This window comes from Typopeltis vanoorti, chromosome 5 (genome assembly GCF_054136105.1).
Source record: "Typopeltis vanoorti isolate ZY-2024b chromosome 5, IOZ_Tvanoo_1.0, whole genome shotgun sequence".
Classification (NCBI taxonomy): domain Eukaryota; kingdom Metazoa; phylum Arthropoda; class Arachnida; order Uropygi; family Thelyphonidae; genus Typopeltis; species Typopeltis vanoorti.
In genome coordinates, this window is record NC_143553.1 from 48979006 (window position 1) to 49003236 (window position 24231).

The 24231-nt window shown below is 34.2% G+C and overlaps 1 protein-coding gene across 3 annotated transcripts; it reads right to left on the reverse strand.

The window, feature by feature from the left end:
• Window positions 1-1472: 1472 nt before the first annotated feature.
• On the reverse strand, window positions 1473-23796 carry LOC150106386 (uncharacterized). 3 transcript variants are annotated; one of them, XM_090393108.1, is made up of 9 exons: window positions 22562-23796; window positions 18477-18537; window positions 18186-18373; window positions 17447-17602; window positions 17023-17243; window positions 7839-7879; window positions 7381-7568; window positions 3599-3754; window positions 1473-1751 (listed from the first exon to the last, which is right to left on the reverse strand). In XM_090393108.1, the coding sequence occupies exons 2-9, from the start codon at window positions 18478-18480 to the stop codon at window positions 1527-1529; spliced, it is 1179 nt and encodes a 392-aa protein (XP_090249234.1). In that variant the 5' UTR covers window positions 18481-18537; window positions 22562-23796; the 3' UTR covers window positions 1473-1526. The 3 variants fall into 3 exon arrangements, with proteins under 3 accessions (XP_090249234.1, XP_090249233.1, XP_090249235.1); XM_090393107.1 differs by having other exon boundaries at window positions 18186-18537; XM_090393109.1 differs by lacking the exon at window positions 18477-18537 and having other exon boundaries at window positions 22562-23795.
• Window positions 23797-24231: the final 435 nt, after the last annotated feature.

Here is a 24231-nt window from a genome sequence, read left to right on the forward strand (position 1 = left end):
CTATAAATTAAGTGTTCGTCTGGTCGATTTATCTGTTATGGGAGATTGAAAACGCACGTTTCTGGAAGGAAAGATCTTGCTATTTCTGTATATGAGACCTCCTAACTCAAGTTCAGTTGAAAAACCTGATAAAGTTTCTCCGCATCTCAGACGGGATTCAAGCGCAGGTCTTCCCAAGTGAAGGCATCATGAATATCGACTGAGCTACAAAAGAGGTGGAGGTACGGTTGTACAAACGTTAGGCCAATAGCATTGGCAAGAGACCACAAAATATGACTATCATCTGGAGAAAACACAAGTTCTAAGCATTTAGCATTTTCAAAGTCAGTTTGGGATGTGTTCATAGTTTGCTTGCTGCTATTTTGCTGAAATGACTATCGTCTCTTTCAGCAAGACAGTGCACTATCATAAGGCTGCTGCTGCTGTAACTGCATTGTTTGTGGACATGAAAGTCACAACACTTGACTGGTTTCCCAGAGCCCTGATGTCAAACCTAATGAATATCTGTGGGATGAACTGTAGAGTCCAATGAGGTCAAGGGAAGTTCCCCAGAACAGACAAGGACCCCATTATATGTTTGCAGGAAGAAATGGGGCAAATACTTTCCACGCTTGTGGAAATTATGCCCCGTAGAATTGCTGCAGGTATCCTACTGGGATGTCTACTGGAAATCCAAGCTCTTTGCATCACAGTCGTCACAACGGAAGGAGATCATACATCTTATTAAGGTGGGCGCCATTGTTGTTTGTTCCTCACACTGTGGTGTCTATTGACTTCTTTCCAAACAGTGTATAGTTTACATAAAATGGAAATTTTATTTGAAAATTTTATTATATTTATTTTATTATTTGAAAAAAATCGTTTTTTAATATTAAATTTTTAAATATTCCCTACATTTGTTTGGTATAAGTTATCTTTAGCAGGTTAAGAATTATTGATATTTCCTTCCATTTCCTATATTATTGCGCAAATCAGGGAAGAAGAATGAAGACTAATCATGTTATGCTTGAAAGTTTCTGTTTTTATACTCCTGAATAAATTGCGTAGGTGATCATGCAATGCAAACACTTAATGAGATTAACTGTTTTGCTAAGTGGTATGCAGAAATAGATGATCAACATGGACAAGAAATGTCTCCTATATACTCTTTTCTCTGTGAAAAAGTTTCTTTTATAACTTAATTGGATATTTATTAGTTTTATAGTCTTAATAAAATTAGAATAGTAAATAAATAATTAGCTCAGAGTAAGTAACTGTTCGGGTGAGTTTCTGCAATCGATTTTCTTGAGTTATCCACTTGAATATAAACCGGTGTTTGGAACAATCTTTTTACAGGCAGACTAGTGGTTTGGATGCGAACGGTTTCCACAGGGTTATCCATACCCTGATTGTTTTAAAAGAATTAAAATCTTAACTATTTGAATGTATTTTTCTCGAATGATATCTTTTGTGATAACAACAGCAGCACAAAATAAGGATTTGTGAAGTTTATTGAGAGCTAAATTGTACAAGAAAGGCTACTACTACTACCAAGGAATTGTCTCTCCATTTCTGTTGATAAATCTACCGTGATGACTTTCGTCTAACGTTGCGATAGTAGAAATCTGTGCTCTTACGCTGTCTTCTGGTTCTAAGCTGGCTCTGGCACTTCCCATGTCTGTCTTCACCCAACCAGGACACATCATCACTACAAGGATGTTCTCATCTTTAAGATTATTGGCTATTGACCTCATAGCCATATTCAGTGCCGCCTGAATAACGAAAAATTAAAACATTAAATAAATATCGTTACAAACCTAAAAAAAAAAAAAACAGATTCCACTAGTTGTTTAACCAGAAAACAAGCTTGGTATTTATAATGTTCATAAAATAATATGTAATATAAACATTGAATTATTGCACACATATCGGCTACCGAATTAGAAACTTTTTATTTAATATCGTGTTGCCTCCTTCAGCCCAAATCAGAGCACATATTCGGTTTGGCATAGATTACACAAGGTGTCGGATGCATTCTGTGTTTAAAACATACCAGTCGTTAGCCAGACATTCCTTTAATTGGCACAGATTTGACCGAAGAGGACTTTGCTCCTGGATCTGCTTTCTAACATGTTCCATGCAATTGTAGGACATGTTAGCATTGAAGTAATGAACTGAATGAAATGAATTTAGCAGAGCCCCATGAAGCAATGAACCCAGGCAAGCTGGGTTCATTGCTTCATGGGGCTCCGCCAAACTCTGTCTAACGTCAGTATACAGTGAAGGTGTACTGTGACTCGGAGAACATGGCTCTTCCAGTGTCGAGTCACGTTGTTCCTGACACCACTGCAGATGAACCTTCTGGTTCTTCGCAGAAAGCAGGGGTTTCCGTACAGGATGCCATAGCGAATACCGATCGCCTTCAATTTCCTGCACATAATTTGCTGAGATGTGGATCGGGAACAGCTTTTATTAAGTGCTTCGATCAACTGATACACTGAGTAAATTCTGTTTGTCCGTACAAGCCTTCTCAGATGACGGTGATCTCGTTCCTGACAGGCTGTCTTAGGACAACCGTTACACCTTCCGGACAAGCAATGTGGATTATTTTTTGCACTGATTACAGATCTAGGATATCTAACTTTTTGAGAAACCAGTCGGCTCTGCTGTTTTCAAAATCGATCCTGTCAGACAGGAACCCACAATAAGTCCTTTCCTAAAGGACTTATTGTGGGTGCCTGATACGAAAGGTCTTTTTATTTTTTTTTCTCATTGTGATCAACACTGTTGACGATTACTGACGAGCTGCATTCTTAAATAGTTGCCTAGAACAAGCGATAACCTCCTGACCAATCATTTTGCATACACGTTCAAAGTGCGTTTACGTATATCTGCATAAATATTTCTAATTCAGTGGCTGGTATGTGTATTTATCACATAGAAAGAGAATATAAATTACAAATATAAATATTACGAATAAAAATATAAATATTCAAAGTATAAAGACAATAAAAATGTAATTTATATTCTATTTCTGATGTATATATCTTCATTGTGAATATATGCTTGTTCCAAGGAAATTAACTAAGTCGGTATTAGCGATACCCACTATAGTTAAAACCCACTGGTTATAACCCTGTATCAGGTATTTCTAACCAAAGACCTGAGGCAGGGTTCGTCATACCTTAACCTCTCTCTCTACTTTCCCATTTGAAGACGAATTGCCCTGTTTCACCCAGAAGTGGTGAAAGAGTTGGAAACTAGAAATTTTCATCCTTCAAAACAACTAACTGGTCAGTAAAGAGCGTGCAATTGAGAGACACGGTACCTTGACCTAATGACAGTTCATAATGTTAAAATCAGAAATTAACATCACATGATTAATATCAAGACTACAATTCGTTATTAAGATCAATAGGTGTTGTACTTATGACCATCCAAAGATGGTCATAAGTACAACACCTATTGTACTTATGACCTATTTCATTCCAGTCTCAAATAACTATGTCAAAAATGAAATCTCTCAAATTTAGTTCACACAAATTGATGCGATTTTTATTTGTGGTTTTAATCATAACAGCATAAGAAAAATAAGTTGCATCCACATAAGTGAACTTACTTTGCTAATTTTGTAAGGAACTGGGAGAAGTGGGACTATGTTGGTATTTTCAATCGAAGCAAGAATAGAAGATATATTGACAATTGCTGACTTCGAACAACACATCCCCGTAATTCCAGATGACTTGACTGCTTTCTTTAAAAGAGGCAACATCGTCTACGGGTAGATGAAGAAAAAAATATGAGAACAAAGCGGGATAACAATTGTCAGTCAGTAGTAATATAAGGATACCCCTCCCCATAAGTTTCCACATAAGGATACCCTTCCCCTTCGTTTTCCCCCCTCTCCCTACAACAAATAATATATATATATATATATATATATATATATATATATATATTTATATATATATATATTATTAATAGTAACCCGGGTTTCGAAACTTATTTCCCGTGTCTCAAACACATCCCCATGTTCTCCCCCCCCCCCGTTTACATACAACCTTTCAGCAAGAGCTTGGATTTAGAAGGCAGCTTTAAACCAAAAACAAGGTATGTACAAATTTTTCCACATTTTTTATTCTGCCATAATTTCTTTCTATACTCGCCCATAATGCCCTAAAATATATATATATATATATATATATATATATATATATATATATATATATATATACCCCTTTTTAAGTTATGTTAGCCAATGTATTAAATATAGGGGACACTCCTAAACAAAAACAGGCTAAATAGCCGTTAATTATATTAATAGTCTTTAAGAGGAGTAGCATGGGAATTTCCCAGAAACTATACTTAAACTAGTATTAATATATTTGTTAGAATATTGTCAACCTTTATTTTTGCTAATGGTATTTAAATAGGAGAAATGGGTGTTAGGGTTGCTCTGTGAAAATGGTGTTTGATTCCAGAATGCTAGACTGCCAGAAGAAAGAAAGAACATTGTTGGTTCAATTATGCACTGTTGTACTTTAAGATTGCAGCCCGCACACCGCAAGGAAGGTACATATTCTTCCTCGCTCGAAGGTTTCGATGTCGTCAAGCAATTACATTCTCTTGTGCTATGAAGGCCGATGCACGTCGCTGTTTTATGTACCTGAAGCCAAGATCTTCCATCATCCGATAAAGCGTCGTTGTTGATATCTGTGGCGTATCGGGATCAATGTTGACCTCAGCAATCAGCTTGTTCGAAACAACATTTGTCAATGTTTTTTTAGCGTATGACACGCCGAACGAAGTCGTAAAATATTAGGGTGGTCGAGTGCTTTGCACTGGATTGGCCGAGTTCAAGTTCCCATTGTAGCAGCTTTTGGGGGTTTGTCTTCAGCAGGAGCAATATCTTTTTATCGGCTTTCACACTGAAGATGATTCCTCTGAAACTCTGGTCAGCTAACTCTATTAATGATTCTAATCATTTTGTATACCTCCTTTGTTTTATGCTCTCCATAATACTCTTCTGTATCATTGCATTGGGCTTCTAACCATTTCATATTATCCGTTATCCATTCGAACTGCTTTTTTCACCTCATTTTTCGCTACATTCTCCTCCTTGGTCTTGCCATGGTGTGAAACTCTCAGCTTCACGTAAACGTTCGTTAAAATTTAATGACTTTCTCGTCGATGTTTTCCCTTGCGAATTTCGAATAAAAAATCTGGAGTCGTAATCTAATTTTTAAAACGTTCTGTTTAATTTAAAAAAGACTAAACACGCTCATAATTTTATATCCAAACGATATTTTAATTGCGTCCTAAGAAGGGACTATTTTCTGTTGTGGAATTGGCTGTTTTTCGTAAGGAAGTGATGATTTCCTGCAATCTTAGAGTGGAACAGGGTAATAGTTTAGTTGTCCACTATAGAAATTTTTATAAGCATTTTTTCTACCAGTTCCCAAGTTAGTCGATGTTTGGCACAGGTAAGGAGGGTTTTCCCTCCCAGAAAGTCTACTTATTAATCCAGCAACATAAGAAAAGCGACCGTAGAACTCACATTATCTCATACAATAATATATAGTATTAGCGACCATGCGTTTGTGGCTATTGCCTACAGAATGCTCAATCTTCCTTCTGGATGCGTGTGAAAGCATTCGTAGTTTTGGGCAAGCTATCAGTGGCAGCTAAGGTTAAATATTGTCTGCCCGCTCATCTTCAAAAGTATAGGGCTAAACGGCCTCGTTCAATCTCTTTGTGGACTTAAACCTGTTATAGATTTTTTATATATAACGGAAAATTTACGTTGCTTAATAAAACTTGGAAAACTGCTGATTTTTACTATATTATTAAGGCCTATGCTCAATCAGAAAAATTAATATGGTTGATACGAATCCAGTAAACTAAAACTTACATCAAAGAGAAGAATAAGAATTTCATTTGAAAGTAATTTGACTTAAATAATCTATTATAATTATGATATGTGGCGCTTCAAAAATTTCCGTACAGATGCCGCGCCATTTGATCTCGTGATATCCATTCTGTTAAAATAAACACGTTGGATTTCTTTAATGATGTAGCTCTTGATGCCCTGTGAAAATGAATAAAGAACGAAATGTTACCCGTATTGAAACGATTTTCCCTGCGGGATTTAAAGTTTGTTGGTATTTAACTACAAATACAGACTAATTATGTTTCAGCATCCCTAAGATTACAAGATACAGTATCTTCGAATGTTGTTGAAGCGTGCGAGGGAAGAAAGAATATTACAAAAGTGTTCTACATCTGAATATAAATATGAATGAAAAAAGAAAATTTGGTTCTATTGGTTTCCGTTTGTTCATAGCAAGTATTTCGAGATCTTGGAGAAAAGTGCATAAGATCACTAGAAAAGACGATATCGTCTTTTCACGGCACAGTTTTCTCTTTCGATTCTAGGAACACTTTGTCTCCGGATAAGTATTGATCCTACACAAAACCGCCCCAACACTAACTGCTCTTCTCATAGCCAGGGCAGCTCTCCTTGCAAATCCTTAAAAATTGTTGACTCCACGTAAGAGCAAGCAATTATTCATTCTTCGATTCACTCAACTGTTTAGCACATTTATATTCAGTTTCTATTTTGAAGAAATATTTCAATGGCCCTTGTTCATAAAAAAATTGACTTTAGCATTTGCAAACCATTCTCTACATCTATCAAGACAAACGGAAGCGACACGCTCATCATGACACCGTTCTGAGACGTACTGCTCCATCTCCACAAACTATACGTAAAATATTATGAATTTAACTTAAAAGTGTTTTTTTTTTTCTATGAAAGGTTTCAGTTTTGATGCACGAACGTTTAATATTGCTCGATATCCAGCCTGAGTCATGTAAAAACTCCGTATCAGGCGTATCCATTTTACTGTAGACACTGTGACTGAATCAGATTATTACATCATAGAAGCATTGAGTTACATTTGATGAAGTTAGTCAACAGAGGAAGCCATTTTGTTATACAGAGATAATAACTTTGTTATTAAAAAGTAATTAGTACATCTCATACGCTCTGGTATTCAAGAACCTATGAATACGTACATTAGCCTATGGTTTTGGGGATTTTGGCATTATTAGTGTGGTATTATTGTTGAAGCTTCAGTTTAATGAGCTACAGTCTTCATTAAAATGGACTATTTCACTAACATAATGAATGAATTTACGTGTTTAATAAATAATGTTTGGGAATAAATATTTTTAAAATATTAATCATTTGCTATATTTTAAATATTTAATTGTGTATCAATAAATAATATTTGTGGATATATTTCTGTAATTAAATAATAATAAATAATAAATATTATTAAATCGAAATGCTTTAGTTGAAAGTTGATATTTTAATGCTTTTAATAATATTACGCTTACCTGAACCACCATCAGAGGGCCAAGAGTGTTCGTTTTAAAGTGATAATCCAGATTATCAGCAGTAATATTCGGAAACTCAATAGCACGCATAACTCCTGCGTTATTGATTATTAAATTCAATCCGCTTTCTCCAACGATATCTTCAATTGTTTTTCTAGCTTTTGATATTTCTTCTTGGTTAGCAACGTCTGCAATTACAACATTTATAAGTAGTTTGAAATTAAAAGGTTTATTTTAGTACTACTAGAAATATATCTGTTACCTCTATAAAGCATACATACAGAAGAGCATTTAATGGAATAATTTCTAACATATTCGAACACGTTTCATAATTTTTCGATAGCGCCATCTGTCCTTATTAGAAATCAGAACAGAGTTTATATTAAAAATAAAAAAACTAAAAATCTTAAACACTATCTCATGGTTATTTATTTCTGTTAATTTAGAAACAAACTTACCCGTTTGTAGTATATGGAGCTTGACTTCAGGTGGAGTATTGCTGGCAATGGATTGCAGTTCCTATTTCAGTAAAATACTTTCAGGATGATGCAAATTGAAATAAGTTTATAAAATTTGTGCTTCTAATTCAACTACAAAACTTTTAAGGAAAAATTAGGATAGTATCTTCAAAAACGCCGAATAAATACAATTATAAATAAAAGTAAAATTAAAATAAAATTAAGTATTATTATTAATGAGAACGTCAAGAACTCGTTTTCACTTTAATGTATTTAAAAGTTATTTCCTACAAACTTCACACCAAATCAAGATACAGCAATAGGCCTTAAGGAAAATCCAGAACTATTCTGAGCATCTCAAAACATGTTTCCTCCCTTTTTATATCGACCGTTAACTTACCCCTGCACAAAACGTACCGGGATCCAATTATGTCTATTGCTCTACCTGAAACAAAGATGGCGGCAACAACTGCCAGCGACAACAAAGTGCTTCAAGTCTCGCTGGCCCAGAATGATCATTCGAAGATAGGGTGTCGTAAATGCAAGCCGGACATCAAAGAAACAAAAAAGGGATCTTACTTGAGATTTTTTCAACAGACCCATGCGAGCTAGAGCTTTGTAAAGATCGATGTAAAAATATTTCTGGCCAATCCCAATCAGCTATTTTTCTCTGCCCACTTTCCAGTAGAGTAAAAAATTGTTCAACCTCGGAAAGCGCACTGACAGTCTGGAAGAGCACTGTATCACTTTTGATACACACAAGACGTCATCCTCGATGTCCACTGAGAATAGACGAGACACTTAAGGATGAATTAGCAAGCTTGCAGAAAAATGCAACTTTGATTCCAAAAAAATTGCGATTTGCCATCTTTCTGGGATCAGGAACACAAGAAGAGATGAACTGCACTTCCACACCTGGTAAAAATAACCTGAGATACCCTGACGAGCAGAATTCATAAAACCTGGAAGTAAACAGTAAATTCAAAGGATTAATGAAGGAAAAACGTCAAAATAGTGATAAAGCGTGGACCCCTTACTATAAAAATTAATGGTGGTGCGAAAATGAAGTGATATTAATATCTACAAGGAAACCAAAACTCAAACAATTTATAGGAAACGTGTTCGGCTCAAGCGGTTAATAGCAAAGATCAGAAAACTTTCAAATCCAAGTTCAAGTATATGCGGTTCAGTTCCATGCCTAATAATTTTCATTTCCACCTGAAATTTGCAAAACTCACCTGCTTTATTTACCTCACTGAAATTCCAAATGCAACTTCATCGAGAACTAATCATCTCAACTTCTCCAATTAGTCTTTCACTCATTTCTACTCGAAGATGGCGCGTGTTCACTCTATTATATTAATGTCAAAGAGAATCGAACTTGTAATCTCCTGATTTTGACATCTTTTGGATGAAAATCTTTCTAGTCTCTCTATTAAATTCATTTATTCTCTCTCTCTCTCTCTCTCTCTCTCTCCACAATTTATACTTTTCACTTCGAAAATAGAAATTTTCTACTTCTACTTTCGAAGTGGTCTTGTGAGAAAAACTATTCTGACTCATGACTCAGATGGGGAAGAATGGACGTATCATATACACTAAATATTATATTTCAGAAAAGTTTGGAGAGAAAATTAAACATTCTTGTATGAGTTTTAAAGACAATAAGCTATTTGGTCAGTTTTAATGAAAGATCCAAAAATGAAATCCATTAATCTATTTTTATTATCATTAATCTATAAATCTATTTTGTCAACGAGTTGACAAAAATACGAGTTATACGTTAGCCCGGGTTAAGGTTTCCCCATGTAGTGATATATGTTGCATGCTGAACCTGTAGACATTTGTTTTCCTTTGACATCAAATAGACAACGAAAAAATAAACAGAAGACGACTGATGAAATTTTCTAACTTACTTTGGCATCTTGAGGTTTGCGGCAGGTAGCGAATATATGCTTGGGGGATGGCTTTAGCTGTACCAACTGCCGAACATATTCCAGACCCAATCCACGATTAGCACCCGTGATTAAAATGTTGGCTGAGTTCATTTTCATTCAGTTTCGGATGATGAACGAAGTTAAAATATAAACTGAGCACAGCGATTTAAACTGCGAACATTAATTTAAGAAAGCAAAGTAGATACACTGAGCCTCGAGCACTAGTAACAGCTACAGTCAACGAAACACGAAGTAGTATGCTGTAGTGTAATAAGTGCAAGTATCATAATCTCTTTAGAAAAAGTACGCTTGTCATTGTTTATTCTGACCGTGATAGAGATAGCCAGTGATTAGGTTGTCAAGTGGGCGAACAAACTTTCTATTATCCTTCGTTATCGAGATATCATCATATGTTTCGTGAAGAGCAATTTAATACCGTATAAGATTTAGATTCTTCCAATTAAACTTCAATTTTTAAAACATGTTTCGAACTTTTATAAATACTCATATTTTTAAAATTACAAGTTAAACACTATTTTTTTAAAAAAAGCGAATGTTCGAATTCTTGCTGCGATATTTTTATTCACATTAGTTAAAAGCAAGAGCATTTAATCCGACTTCACTGGAACTATCGAAGAACTGGCATTGGTCCTTTTTTGTTACAATATCTTCGTGATGACTTTCATCCTATGTTGCCATGGTTACATTCAGTGCCTTTTCTGGTGACATGAGTATAACCTCGGTTACACTAGCGACTCGTAATTCCACCTCTAAAGTTTCCACGTCGGTCTTCGCACTATCAGGCCAAACCATCACCATAAAAAGGTTGTTGTCTTTGAAAATGGCAGCTACCGTTCTGATAGAGATGCTGAATATAAAAATGTCATCATAACCCCCCCCCAAAAAAATCAGCTTATGAATATATTTAAAAAACAAAACAAAAAAGATACGCAGATATCTGTGTTTAAATATTCCTTTAACTAAACAGCCTTTGTAATAACTTCATAATAAATATTACTAAAATGGGATGCCGTATTCAATATAATAAAATATAATTTATAAATACACAAATATATAAATAATAATAGAATATTAAACTACATTTTAAGACATAATTATAGTAAATAGAGAAATTATACTTAATAACCGAAGTTTTCAGTAACTTCTGGGTATGCAGAAAATTCACCGAAAACAATTTATCATAAAATAAAATAAATAAATAAAAAATAATTGAATCAATTATTAATCAAAAACGTTCATCGAACAACAATTAATCGAAAACGACAATTGATTGGAATGAAAATCATCGAATGAATCTTTCGCCAAAAAAGGAATTAGCGGTTACACAATGATTGAATAAGACTGAAAAGCGGGTTAACGATAATTGTTATCAATTCAGTATTATTAAACGTGACGTTATGGACTTTGGCGTGGTTAAATTTCCAATGGTATATTATATTAGCGTTATATTATATTAGTGCAATTATGCTACAAGAAACTGTTTCGGTTAGGAATCTTGGAGTTATGGTAGATTGTAAATTGAAGTTCTGGGGTCACATTGCAAAAATTGCGAATACAACTCAGAGGATAATAGCAATACTGAGTCGAACAACGATATCCAAGGATAACGAAGTTATTTTGCCTCTTTACAAGCGCTTGATACGATCACACTTTGGTTACTGTGCGCAGGTTTGGTCTCCTGGGTTTGGAGAGAATGAAGAAGTTGTGGGGAGAATTAAAAAGTTACCTATTACGAGACAGACTGAAAGTAAGGTGAATGCAGAGTGCAGATACGATAAACAAGGGACAATGGGTTGATATGACAGAAGTCCATAAACTTCTGAAGTGTTGAAGATACTAGTTTCTGAAAATTTTCTTATATGGACGATGGGCAAAGAACATCAGCGAAAATAATATTCTACGATTTTATAAATTATATTACATGGTGTTGAATCATTAATTAAATTATCCTAATTAAATATATCCTAGAAAATAGATATGTTATCGATACATATATCTATTTATACAGAAATCTTTTCTTATTGTTCTCACACATTCTTCGCGAATTTTCAAGTAACTGATAATAGCGAATCCAAACACTCCCAGGCTCATAAACTAGAATAATAAGAGAAAAGACTTGAATCATGAACGTATACACAGTTTTTCCTATTTTTTTTGTCGGACGTTTTTAATGAACAAGGATTCAGCTTTGTATCACTTTTTGATGTTCTAGAACTTTCAAAAGTCAAACTCGATATTTTCTAACAGATTCTTATCTTACAGAATCGATCCAAGTGATAATGTAAGAAGAAAGAAAGGCAATTTCATCTTATATTGTCTCCCAAGATGGTATTCGCGATTACAGCTGTAGATGTTGAAGAGATGTTGAAGTACGCCATGTTTCCTTTATTGGCTAAGCTGTGTATGGTTTAACTGGATTGTTGGAGAGGTACTTACTTTATGCATTGGTTGGTTGGTATGTTCTTCGTAGTCGCTGCAGAGACCCTGGACTCGAGTAAACCTATACCTTTCTCACTAATCCAAATGATATTATCAGTCTCCAAATTTTGACAACTACTCGGTTTTCTTTGATCATTGATCGATGTAGGTTGATTTCTTAATCAATTTTTGTTCGGTTCCTCTCACGGAGGGTTGTATACCTAGAGTTAATTGCTAATAATAATAATAATAACAACGCAGTATTAGTACCCTTTGCTGGAAAGGGATCAGTTAATCACTGGAAACAGTGCTTAAGAGACTATAGACAATTTTCTAGCAGTTCATCTACTCCAGTAGTCCGTCAATGCTGTGTTAAAAAAAAAAGGTGTTTTGTGCGAAAATACCCTTACTGGATGAGAATAATATGTCTGTAGAGCTTTAGACAAGTTCAAAAATAATTTTAGATTGGCTTGTTTAAAGCTTTTTGTGTTTCCTCAATAAAACTAAACGTATGTAGTTTCTCGGAATAATAGCGGAAATATATTTGTTTTAATTTTTCTTCAAATTGACAAAGGGACTATACCTTTCTTAATCCTGGAGCCATAATCCTGAGATCGGGAATACATCCTATTTAGAAATACTGTCCTCAAACTTTCTGCATATTTTTGCAATGCCACACTTACTGATACTTATGTTGCTTTGTTCGAACATAAATCCCATACTACATTTAACTGGTTAATTTCTAAAATATATTCAACTTTCGAAATGTTAAGGAAAATGTCCCACGCTGACCATTGAAGTAATCTATATTAACAATTTCTCTCAAATTCACTGGTTTAAACTGTCTCAGAATTAGTTTGAAACTTAATAAACATGTTCAGAATGCTTTAACACAAAAGTGTAATCAATGTTCTATATACGATGGCTTTTATTATAAAATCCTTCACAGTTTTCCAGCTGATTTTTGCCCAAGACTAATCTCTCAGCTAGCCCATTCTCGAACAAACAGGCTGTTCATTCGAATTCCACCATCAGCACGGGCGTATGTGAAATTCGTTACGTAGAAGATTGTTGTTGATATCCGATGTGATGAAACCTTCACTTTGCTTAAAGGCTTTAAAATTTAAAAAATTATCCAAAGCCCATTCAAGGGACTAAATACTAATATATTATAGGCTTAGAACTTGAACGATACTTTTCTCTGGTAATTCCATCCACGAAATGATATTCAATATATATAGTATAAAGTATACTAGTACCGTAAATGGGTACACAGTTAACGGGGGGGAAAAAAGCTTGACTTGGATTTTAAAGGGAATACATAAAAAGAAGACCATTCCCAAATACAAGATATCAATAAATATGATGGGTTTTGATATGAAATACTGTGAAGATGTTTTAAATTACTTCTATACGTGTATTAGCAAAAGATTAGAGAATTATTGGTGCCAATTCTGATGAATAATTAACAAGCAAATATCTGCAAAAAAATGTAAAAATAAAAAGAGACTGGGAGGAGTGAATTGTGCAAGGTGGCAATTAATCAACTAATTGCTTTCTTTTGAATCGAATGAAGTATCTTTGGGAGCTCTTAGGACATAACCACCAGATGTGAGAACAATATTCAGATACTCGAGGATGGTTATGTCATATGAACAACTTAACAGGCATTCAGAGGTCAAGTAGTTCCTTAATTTTTTGATGCTGAGGAGATTATATGTATCCCATGATTATTCAAATAGAGATTTGAGGTTAGAGTAATCCCAAGAAGGGAAACTTCATCTTGTTTAGAGAGTTGGAGGATTTAGGATTGCTCAAAATCACATTCTGGAAATATTTACGGTTTGGATAGTGGAAGGCTTAAATGAGAAAAACAAGCTCAGTGTATTGTCTTTAACAAAATCATGAATTGAATTTGTAGTCAAATGGACAAGCTCGTTGATATACGGAAAGAAAAGAATAGGCGAATGATCAGAATTTTGTGGAATGTTTAAAAACTTAGCCATCATATCCAGTCAGAATGCATAATCCAGTAGATTGATCATATGGTGGAAGCTTTCTTAATATGTTTCTGGGTAGAACCCCTCAAATTCCTTAGAAAACATAGAATAGTCATTGGAGATTCCACATACTTTTCTATGGCATTTGACCAAAGGTGAGTAACATAAGCAAGAGTTGGAAGCTTCAAGGCAGTCAAAAGTTGAGTGTTAATGATGTTTTCCATTACTTCAAAAAGAATCAAAGAGCGTGAAATTGGACAGCAATTAGTTGGCAAAGACCTCTCACTCTTCTTATGAGTCGACATGTGTTAATTTGCAAGTTGCATGACAGACGGCAGTGGAATATAAATAAAAAAAGGAGATTCAGAACAGTAGTTTTCCATGGAGAACAAACCTTCATTGCAATCGGAGAACTGCCATCAAAAGAAGTTTTGGTATTCATTGTGGAAAAGATTATTCTGCTTTCTTTGTGGCTAAAAATCAAAGGGGGTGAGAGGAGTTGTGTGACTTGGAGATGGAAAGATAAGACACTTATCAACCTCGTCTCTGCAAGAATTAGATGAAAAGCGATCGGCTTTTTCTACAAGTAACAATGCATTGGACTCAACTAGATGCAAAAGAGGTAGGGAAACGATTGGACAAAAGAGACAGCTAATACCAATAGTTTTGGGGAAAAGACCTAAACGTATGACTGCCATTTATACAAGATGCACGTTTCTTGCTTTTTAGCACTTAAAAAGTAACTTTTAGGTGTACTCATAGTTTAACTGTATCTAATTTGGACTTTATTATAAACTGAAAAAGTGGAGATTTCCTTGAAACCTGTGATATGCATACCTCTTTTCTTTTATTATCTTGGAATATCACCATCTTTATTTTCTCTTTTCGTATTACGTCCAATGGCCTATCAGAGATAAATTAACTTAGCTTCATAGAAACCTGATTTGCAGCTTATGATATGACAATTAATCCAATTTGCATTGTGCACCATGCCTGTAAACTGTGTGTATTCTTCTGGCCAGAATGCCTATTTTGGAGGCTGAAAAAACCTAATATCCGAAATGGGAAACCTGCTACATCTGTATGACACTGGATAATTCATCCTCAGTTGAAAAGCCCTGCTAATGTTCTTTGCGTCGAAGACTGGATTAGAAACTACATCTTTTTAACCAAATGAGATCATTGAAACTAAGGTGCGGAGGCTCCTTAACAAATTACTTGCAAAACTTCTTGGATTTTAAAGTGGAATACTATAGTGATGCATTTCGTGAAAATGCTTTGATCAAAAAATCGAAGACTGTAGTCCAAATAAATGAATTGAAAGCACGAAGATAGTCGTATTTGGCAGTCTTACGATATCAGACAAGATGAGAGTAACTGTATGAGTGTTTTTTCACAAGAGAATAAATAAACGTGTCATTCTAATCTGAACTGCTTAGGAAAAGAACATCACCAGTATACTTCGAAGAGTCGTTAGTGAGGATGGGGTAGAGTGTGTTTGGGGAGTAGTTAGGGATGTCTGATATTCTAGTAGGTTGTAAACAATATGAGTTAAATATTCGTGATAGCAAACGTCTTGACATCTATGTTTTATGGATAAGTGCGATTGAAAAAAAAAAAAGGAAAACAAGTTGGAGTTGTCAATATTAAAATATCCAAGGAAGGCACCTTCGTTAAAGAAAATCAAAATCTTTGGAATGGCTAGTGAGCGACAGATGACATTTGGTTATGAGATTTTTCAGTAAAGAATGATAAAAAGTGCAGTTTCTTAGCTGAAAACTGTCAATAAAAATCTATGTGAAGAGTAGTGCTAGAATGGCTGGAATTTTAGTTTCTTTTAGACAAAGCGCGTGCGATTTTCCGCAGTGGGGGATGGAACCGAAATCAGTGAGTTTGGAACTGAAACTATATTCGTGAAGTGATTCTGGAATGCTTTGGAAGGGTTGCCTTTAATCTATTTCTTTTTTTATTTGTTTTCTCAAGGCTGAGTTAATAGATTTAGCTACGCAAGATTATTATTATTATTAGTTTTAGTACCTCTTTCACTGCAACATTTGCACACAGAGTGATCGGTTAACTAAAATCATGTTTGTGATACTTTATTTCGGTTGCGATACCTAAATTTATTTGATAATATGAAAAATTTATATGGCAAGCGTGCAACATATTTGAATATCATTTTTAAATAAATATTTAAATAATCTCGAGTATTGTTTGGTTAATATCTCTTATGTAAACTAATGTTTACATTCCTCATTTGACAGTTGAAGTCAATTTGTTCGATAATCTCTTGGATCAGGGAAGAAAATGTTATATTTGGATTTATTCACCTGGTTTTTAGAGATTTTGGAAGAATCGTAAAGAGATATTTTGGTAAGAATGTGTAACTGTTCATTAGCATCGAGCAATGAAATTCGGTGAATGTGATCTCCTAATGAACTGCAATGCACACTGATATTTTGTGCTACCAAGAAAAATAAGATATTGATGTAAGTAATTTAAATGTGCGTGAACTTCTAGGGTTTTTAATAATCATGCCAATGAGAGTATTATCAATGTCTGTGTCTAACCTTCCAAAAATAAAATTTGTCTTTCCTCATTATCATGTTCCATCATCTTTAACAACAGCTACTTCGTAATTACTTTTAATGGAATTCAAATTAAAAATTTAACTATTTGAATATTGCACTTTTCTCTAAGGGTAAGTGAATGATATGTTTCCTGATAACAAGAGCAAATAAGTAAACAAAATAAAATTAACATTCGGTGATTTTATTGACAACTGAATTGTACAAAAACCGACACTACCAAGGAATTGGCTCTCCATTTCTGTTGAAATATCTTCCATGATGACTTTCGTCCAACGCTGAGATAGTCGAAATCAGTGATCTTATACTGTCTTCTGGTTGTAATTCAGCCTCGGCAGTCCCCATGTCCGTCTTCAACCAACCAGGACACATCATCACCACAAGGATGTTCTCATCTTTAAGATTATTGGCGATTGACCTCATAGCCATATTCAGTTCCGCCTGAATAAAGAAAAATATTAAAGTAACAAGTATTATTATAAACTTAGAATCACGAATGGAAAAGGATTTCACTAATTTATGGCAGAAAATGAGCATTGCAATATTATAAAATACGTGTTATAAAAATTTATTTATCATATTTATCATGTGGAAAGAGAATATACCTTTATTTTCTCTGAATGTGTCTCTTTTAGGAAACTTACCTTGCTAATTTTGTAAGATAATGCGGGAAATGGAATTACGTTGGTATTTTCAATCGAACCAAGAGCAGAAGACATATTGACAACTTCTGACTTCGAGCAACACATTCCCGTAATTCCAGATGACTTGACTGCTTTCTTTAAAAGAGGCAGCATCGTCTATGGGTAGATGGAGAAAAAAGTGAGAACAAAGTGCGATAAGAATTGTCAGTCAATATGCAACCTTTCTTCTAATGTTGCAAAATATGCAACCATTATTCTTTCTAATGATATTTAAATTATGCAAATACCTTGTGTTTCCCTGTGGAAATTGAAAATTACCACCTCTTCTGACGGGCCGAAAGAAAAAAAAACAATTTCTACTCGCCGACTAGAAGTTTTTTCTTTGTTCTAGTCCCTTTTGAGGACCGTTCTGAGCAGTTCCGCATTTTGTTCCCCTCCCGGAAACTAGAGTATTTAGCTGTGATCTCAAAAATTCGACCGTCCAGGTCACTAAAATAATAATACAAGAATGAGGCTTTATTCCCCACGAGAAGGCGCCGTGTTCGCTTTCTCCTGAAAAGCCTTTGTTCATTGATTGTTCGAGCTCACTATCAGCGAAGTTTTGAACGATGGAAACTTTTTTCACACTGTCTCCTTTAAGGCTAAAGGAGCTCCACATATTCCCTTTTGAAACTATTATTAGTTATATTTTAAATATTTATTTGTGCATAAATAAATAATATTTGTGTATATGACGTACCTGAACCACCATCAGAGAGCCAACAGTGTTTGTTTTAAGGTGATAATTCAAGTTTTCAGCAGTAATATTCGGAAATTCAATAGCATGCATAACTCCTGCATTATTGATCACTAAATGCAGTCCACGTTCTCCAACGACATCCTCAATTGTTTTTCTTGCTTTTGATATTTCTTCTTGGTTATCAACGTCTGCAATTACAAAATTCATAATTAAGAAATAGAGAAATTTTTATTTCTTAAGTTAAACTTATCTCAAGGAATTTTCCCCGTTAATTTGGAAATTGAATCCTACCCATTTGCAATATGTGAACTTTCCCTTCAGCTGGAGCATTCCTGGCAATGGACTGCAGTTCCTATTTATGAAAAATATTTTCATATTGAAGAAAAATTAAATTATTTTAGACAAAAGTGTGTTAATAATTACAGCTAAATTGTTCGCCACAATATTTAATTGAGAAAAAAATGCACATTTGCTTTCGTGAAGAATAAATACAATCATAAATAAAATAAAACAATTAATTAATAATAAATGAAACAATTATAAATAAAAGTGTACTTAAAATAAAATTATATGAATGATGATAAATGAATTTCTAGAACGCTATAGCTATGATGAATACTGTATAGCAGATGATTGAAAATACTTTAGAAAAATTATAATTTTTCTGCATCCCTAATTTAGATGGATAATTATCCATCTAAATTAGGGATGCACAGACCGCGGCCCTCCGTTGATTTGCTGGCGGCCCGCCTCACCGTGTATTATTTTAACTTTAACCAGTTACACGATAGGTAATTTTTAAAAATGGTACATGCGCAAAGCAAAGTAGCTGTGACGTCACGATTGCCTGTCTACTTACGATAATCGGTTAGTAATAATGTTAACAAATTTTATAATTCGTCTATTTGTAATATGTGTATTTTGGTTTCGTAGGTGCGGTTGCTACAATTAATTATCACCCCTAGGAAACGGTAAAAAAATAAATTATACAATGGATAAAGTAGGGCCAAGTAGGAAACGCAAACTACAGGATGAAAAACGGCAGTTTCAGGATAACTGGACCGAAAAATATGGTTTTGTGCATTCGTTTAATAATATCGTGTGCTTGATTTGCAAAAGTGCTGTAGCCATACCAAAAGAATACAATATAAGGAGACACTATGAAAGTCTGCATTCTACATTTTCAAATCTATCCGAAGAACTAAGTAAACAAAAGATTTCATTTTTGAAACGAGAATTGACAGGTCAGCAAGTGATGTTTATAAAACCTATTTAAGATTCGGAAATCGCAACAGAAATAAGTTTTGAAATATCTCGCCTTATAGCAAAAAGGTGCCGACCATTTACAGACGGAGATTTCGTTAAAGATTGCCTTGAGATAGCTGCTAAAAAACAATTTGTCCTGAATCAGCCAAAAATGTTGAGAAAATTCAGTTAAACAGGATGACTGTGCAAAGAAGAATTACTGCAATGTCGGAAAATATAAAGGACCAATTAACATCTTATTCAAAGAAATTTGCCTATTTTTCATTAGCTATTGATGAATCAACTGACATTACGTCCACAGTCCAGTTGTTAATATTTTCACGTGGAATAACGCAAGAGCTTGAGGTAAGTGAGGAGCTGATTGGAATGAGTTCATTGTCAGATCAAACGAAAGGTAATGACATTTTCACTTGGCTTTTAGCACAGTGTTCCAAAATTGATTTAGATCTGACAAAATTATCAGGTATCACGACTGACGGGGCTCCTTCCATGATAGGAGATAATTCTGGATTGGTAATATTATTGAAACAGCATTTGGGACGGCACGACGATGAGTTAATACAATTCCACTGTATAATCCACCAGGAGAGCTTGTGCTCTAAGAAACTTGGATTTGAACATGTCATGAAAGTAGTGGTTTCAACGATTAATTTTATAAAATCCCGTGGCCTTAATCACCGACAATTTAAAAAGTTTCTTGAAGACATTGAAAGTGAATATTGTGACTTAATTTTTTACACAGAAGTGAGGTAGCTAAGTTGTGGACAAACATTAGAGCGGTTCCTAAATTTAATTGATGAAATTGAAATCTTCATGACTGAAAAAAACAAAAACGTCCCTGACATAAAAAAATCCGGTTTGGTTATGTGACTTAGCCTTTCTGGTTGACATTATTAATCATTTAAATACGCGACTACAGGGCAAAGATCAATTGGTTACTCAACTTTACGGCCACATTTTGTCTTTTCTGTGCAAGTTAAATCTATTTCAAATCCAACTGAAGTCAGGGAATTACATCCATTTTCTTAATTATAAGAAAGTTTCTGAAAAGTTCAAAGCCAACTTCAAAACTGTGTATGTTGTAAAGATTGATAACTTGATATCAGCCTTCAAGGATCGGTTTTCTGATTTTAAAAAAGTGACACCCGTGCTAGATTTATATGGCAATCCTTTTGCCATTTTGTCCGAAAATGCATCCGAATCAGCACAGCTTGAACTCATCGACATTCAAAACGATGAGAGCCTGCGAAATAAATTTAACGAAGGCAATTTATTAAACTTCTATCGTTGTGGCGATAAAAACAATTATAAATTGTTGCTAGATAATGCATTAAAATGTGAAAGCCTTTTTTGCTCAACATATATATTTGTGAACAAACTTTTTCAGTCATGAATATTAGCAAATCGAAAACTAGGAACCGCTTGACTGATGAAAATTTAGAATCAATTTTGCGGTTGGCTACTACAAAACTCGAACAATGGTTCGAGTTTTGGCTACTACAAAAATCAAATGTAGTAGCCAAAACTATCAAAGTTTTGGTAGTTTGGGCTACTAAATATCAAAACAATTGTCAAATCAATGCAATGTCACGCATTAAATTAAATTCACTTACTTTTTATTATTACCTTTTTTGTAACAATTATGATAGGTATAAATGAAATAAACAATATTTGGTAGATAACTTTCAAGGTTTTTTTGGTGGCCCTCCGAAAAATAAGTTATGTGGAACTATGCGGCCCTCGGCCTTAACAAGTTTGTGCATCCCTGATCTAAATGGTGGTGGCAACACAACTTATGAAACAATACATTCGTTTTATAATATTGACACCTGGTGGCGCTTTATAGTTTGTTAATTAGAAGTTGTGCTTGTATTTTATCGGATTAAAAGTGATTTATTGGAAACTTCACACCAAACGAAAATACAGCAATGGGTTTAAAAGGACTGAATAACTATAGACAAATTCTTAAGACCCCGAGTTTCAAAAAACGTTTTCCTCTGTTTTCATGAAGAAATATGTTGGCATATTTCTTCCTCTCGTGAAAGGGATGATCATCATCATAAAAAAGAAAAAACAATAAGAAAAACTTAGACACAGTTGAATCAGCGTGCGTTGCGTCGAACCTCTCGAACAGCAGTGGTTAAAACTTTTCATCTGACGTATCCATTCAGGTATTTTAAGTTCCTTTACCACCATTCCAATCGTGCAATATCCTTAATAAACATTAAGCGCAGGATCCATCGCGATAGGGGAGATAATTTCTTTGAAAGGCTTCGAGTCTTTGCATGTCTAAAAGCACTTTTATGTAGAACGTAAGTTTTCAATCGACAGATAGTACGGGATTGGTATATGAGTTTTAAAGACACTAAGGTATTTGGTCAGTGTTAAAGAAATCTCCAAAAATTAAATTTATTTTCCCTAAATCTATATTGTTAGCGTGTTGACAAGCATAATGTATTGGCCTGGGTTAGTGATATATGTTGCATGCTGAACCTGTAAACATTTGTTTTCTTTTTCACATCAAATTAGACAACGAAAAATAAACAGAAGCGACTGATGAAATTTTTCTAACTTACTTTGGCATCTTGAGGTTTGCGGCAGGTAGCGAATATATGCTTGGGGGATGGCTTTAGCTGTACCAACTGCCGAACAAATTCCAGACCCAATCCACGATTAGCACCCGTGATTAAAATGTTGGCTGAGTTCATTTTCATTCAGTTTTGGATGATGAACGAAGGTTAAAATATAAACTGAGCACAGCGATTTAAACTGCGAACATTAATTTAAGAAAGCAAAGTAGATACACTGAGCCTCGAGCACTAGTAACAGCTACAGTCAACGAAACACGAAGTAGTATGGTGTAGTGGAATAAGTGCAAGTATAAATCTCTTTAGAAAAAGTACCCTTGTAATTGTTTATAGAGATAGAGACCTTATAGGATAGCCAGTGATTAGATTGTCATGTGGGGGGGACAAACTTTCTATCCTAAGTTATCGAGATATCATGTGTTTCGTGAAATAAATAATATATATTTTATTTATTTATTTTTGTAACAGAATGTTGGAATTCTTACTAAGACATTATACTTCATATTAGTTAAAAGCACGAACCTTTAAACCAACTTCACTGGAACTACCGAAGAACTGGCATTGGTCCGTTTTTCTTAAAATATCTTCCCGATGACCTTCATCTCATGTTGCTATGGTTACAATCAATGCTTTTACATTCTTCTCTGATGACTTCAGTATAACCAATGTTAGACTAGCGACTGCGTAATTCCAGCTCTCAAGTTTTCACGTCGGTCTTCTCATTATCAGGACAAACCGCCACCATCAGAAGGTTGCCATCTTCGAAAATGGCTACTACCGTTCTGATAGAGATGTTGAACACTGCCTCATAAAAAAATAATCAAAAATATAAAAATTTTATCATAGTCTCAAGAAAAAAAAATCAGCTTATGCATATATTTGAAACAAAACAAAAAAGATACTTAATTATCTGTGTTGAAACATTCCTTTAACTAAACAGCCTTTGTAATATCTTCATAATAAATATTACTAAAATGGAATGTTTAAAATGGAAGTCAATAATTTTCTGACAGTTACTTCGTTGTGGTAAAGAACGTATGAAACTCTCAAGATTTACAAAATTGAGAAATAGGGGTATCACGAGAAAAAAAAAAAGGAGGGGGGGATATTTAAATCAATAAAATAAAAATATTAACAAATTAAAATGAATGGAAAATAAAAATTTTAATTATTTTAATTTAATTATATTGAGTAAAGTAAAACTTTAATATGTGAATTAATATTCATGTTAGATTGGATGTAAAATGTACCTTGAACATTAGCGAAGACATGTAGTAATAATATTATCTGATTTTATGTAAATTATATATTTTTTTTTTTTTAAACGAATGGGGATTCAGATTCGTATTACTTTTTGATTTTCACATGAAAAGTTTCGAAAGTCAAAACTTAACCTTGGCTCGATATTTTCTAATAGAAATCGATCTCATAATGTAAGAAGAAAGAAAGGCAATTTCATCGTATATTATCTCTCCAAGGATGTTATCCTCAATTATAGCTATAGAACATACAAACTTATTGTTTTAATACTGACCATATTGTAATGCGTACAAACATCTTACATTCTTTGCCTACCAGTTTCACTACTAAACTGTCTAGCTTTTTCAAGGCGTTGACGGAAAGGTATAAAAAATCCTAGTAAATGCAAATTGAAAGGAACATAAAAACGTTGTAAACAATCTAGTAGCTAAGGTTACACGTTCGCGTGACAGAACGGACTTAGGGATTCAAACGACCAAATATGTTTAACTTATATAGCTATAGAAATTGAAGGACTTCTTTAAGAAATTGTAGGAAAGTAAACTCGACATTAGAAATATTGACTTCCAGAGATCTTTTTATGGATGAAACTCCTTTTACAGCTTAAAAATGTTTAGCCATGAAACTCCAATTCCATTTAATAGACATAATTTTCTAGATAGAGTAAGAGAGATCCCTAAATCTTTATGGTATAATAAATTCAGAAAATCTTATTATTCTCCATAGCGTACCTGTTTTCAGTTGTAAGAAATACACATGCATGTACATGTGCAGAGTATCCAAGCTTGAGAATAGATGCACAGCATCAATACGAATGCGTCATCATGTTAGCGTCTTTCTGATAGTCATGGATCAGAGAGCTCTCGGGGTTCTTCGAACACATAGTCCTGCTATTTCGTCAATTACAACTTAATGTGCCACAGTTAATGGAA

Bases quoted from the DNA above. Each gene is read 5' to 3' on its own strand.
- LOC150106386 (XM_090393107.1), bottom strand. From the start codon at position 18,392: ATGAATTTTGTAATTGCAGACGTTGATAACCAAGAAGAAATATCAAAA. The intron at 17,603-18,185 runs GTACGTCATATA...ATCTACCCATAG, and splicing joins GCTCTCTGATGGTGGTTCAG to ACGATGCTGCCTCTTTTAAA. The intron at 3,755-7,380 runs GTAAGCGTAATA...ATCTACCCGTAG, and splicing joins GCCCTCTGATGGTGGTTCAG to ACGATGTTGCCTCTTTTAAA.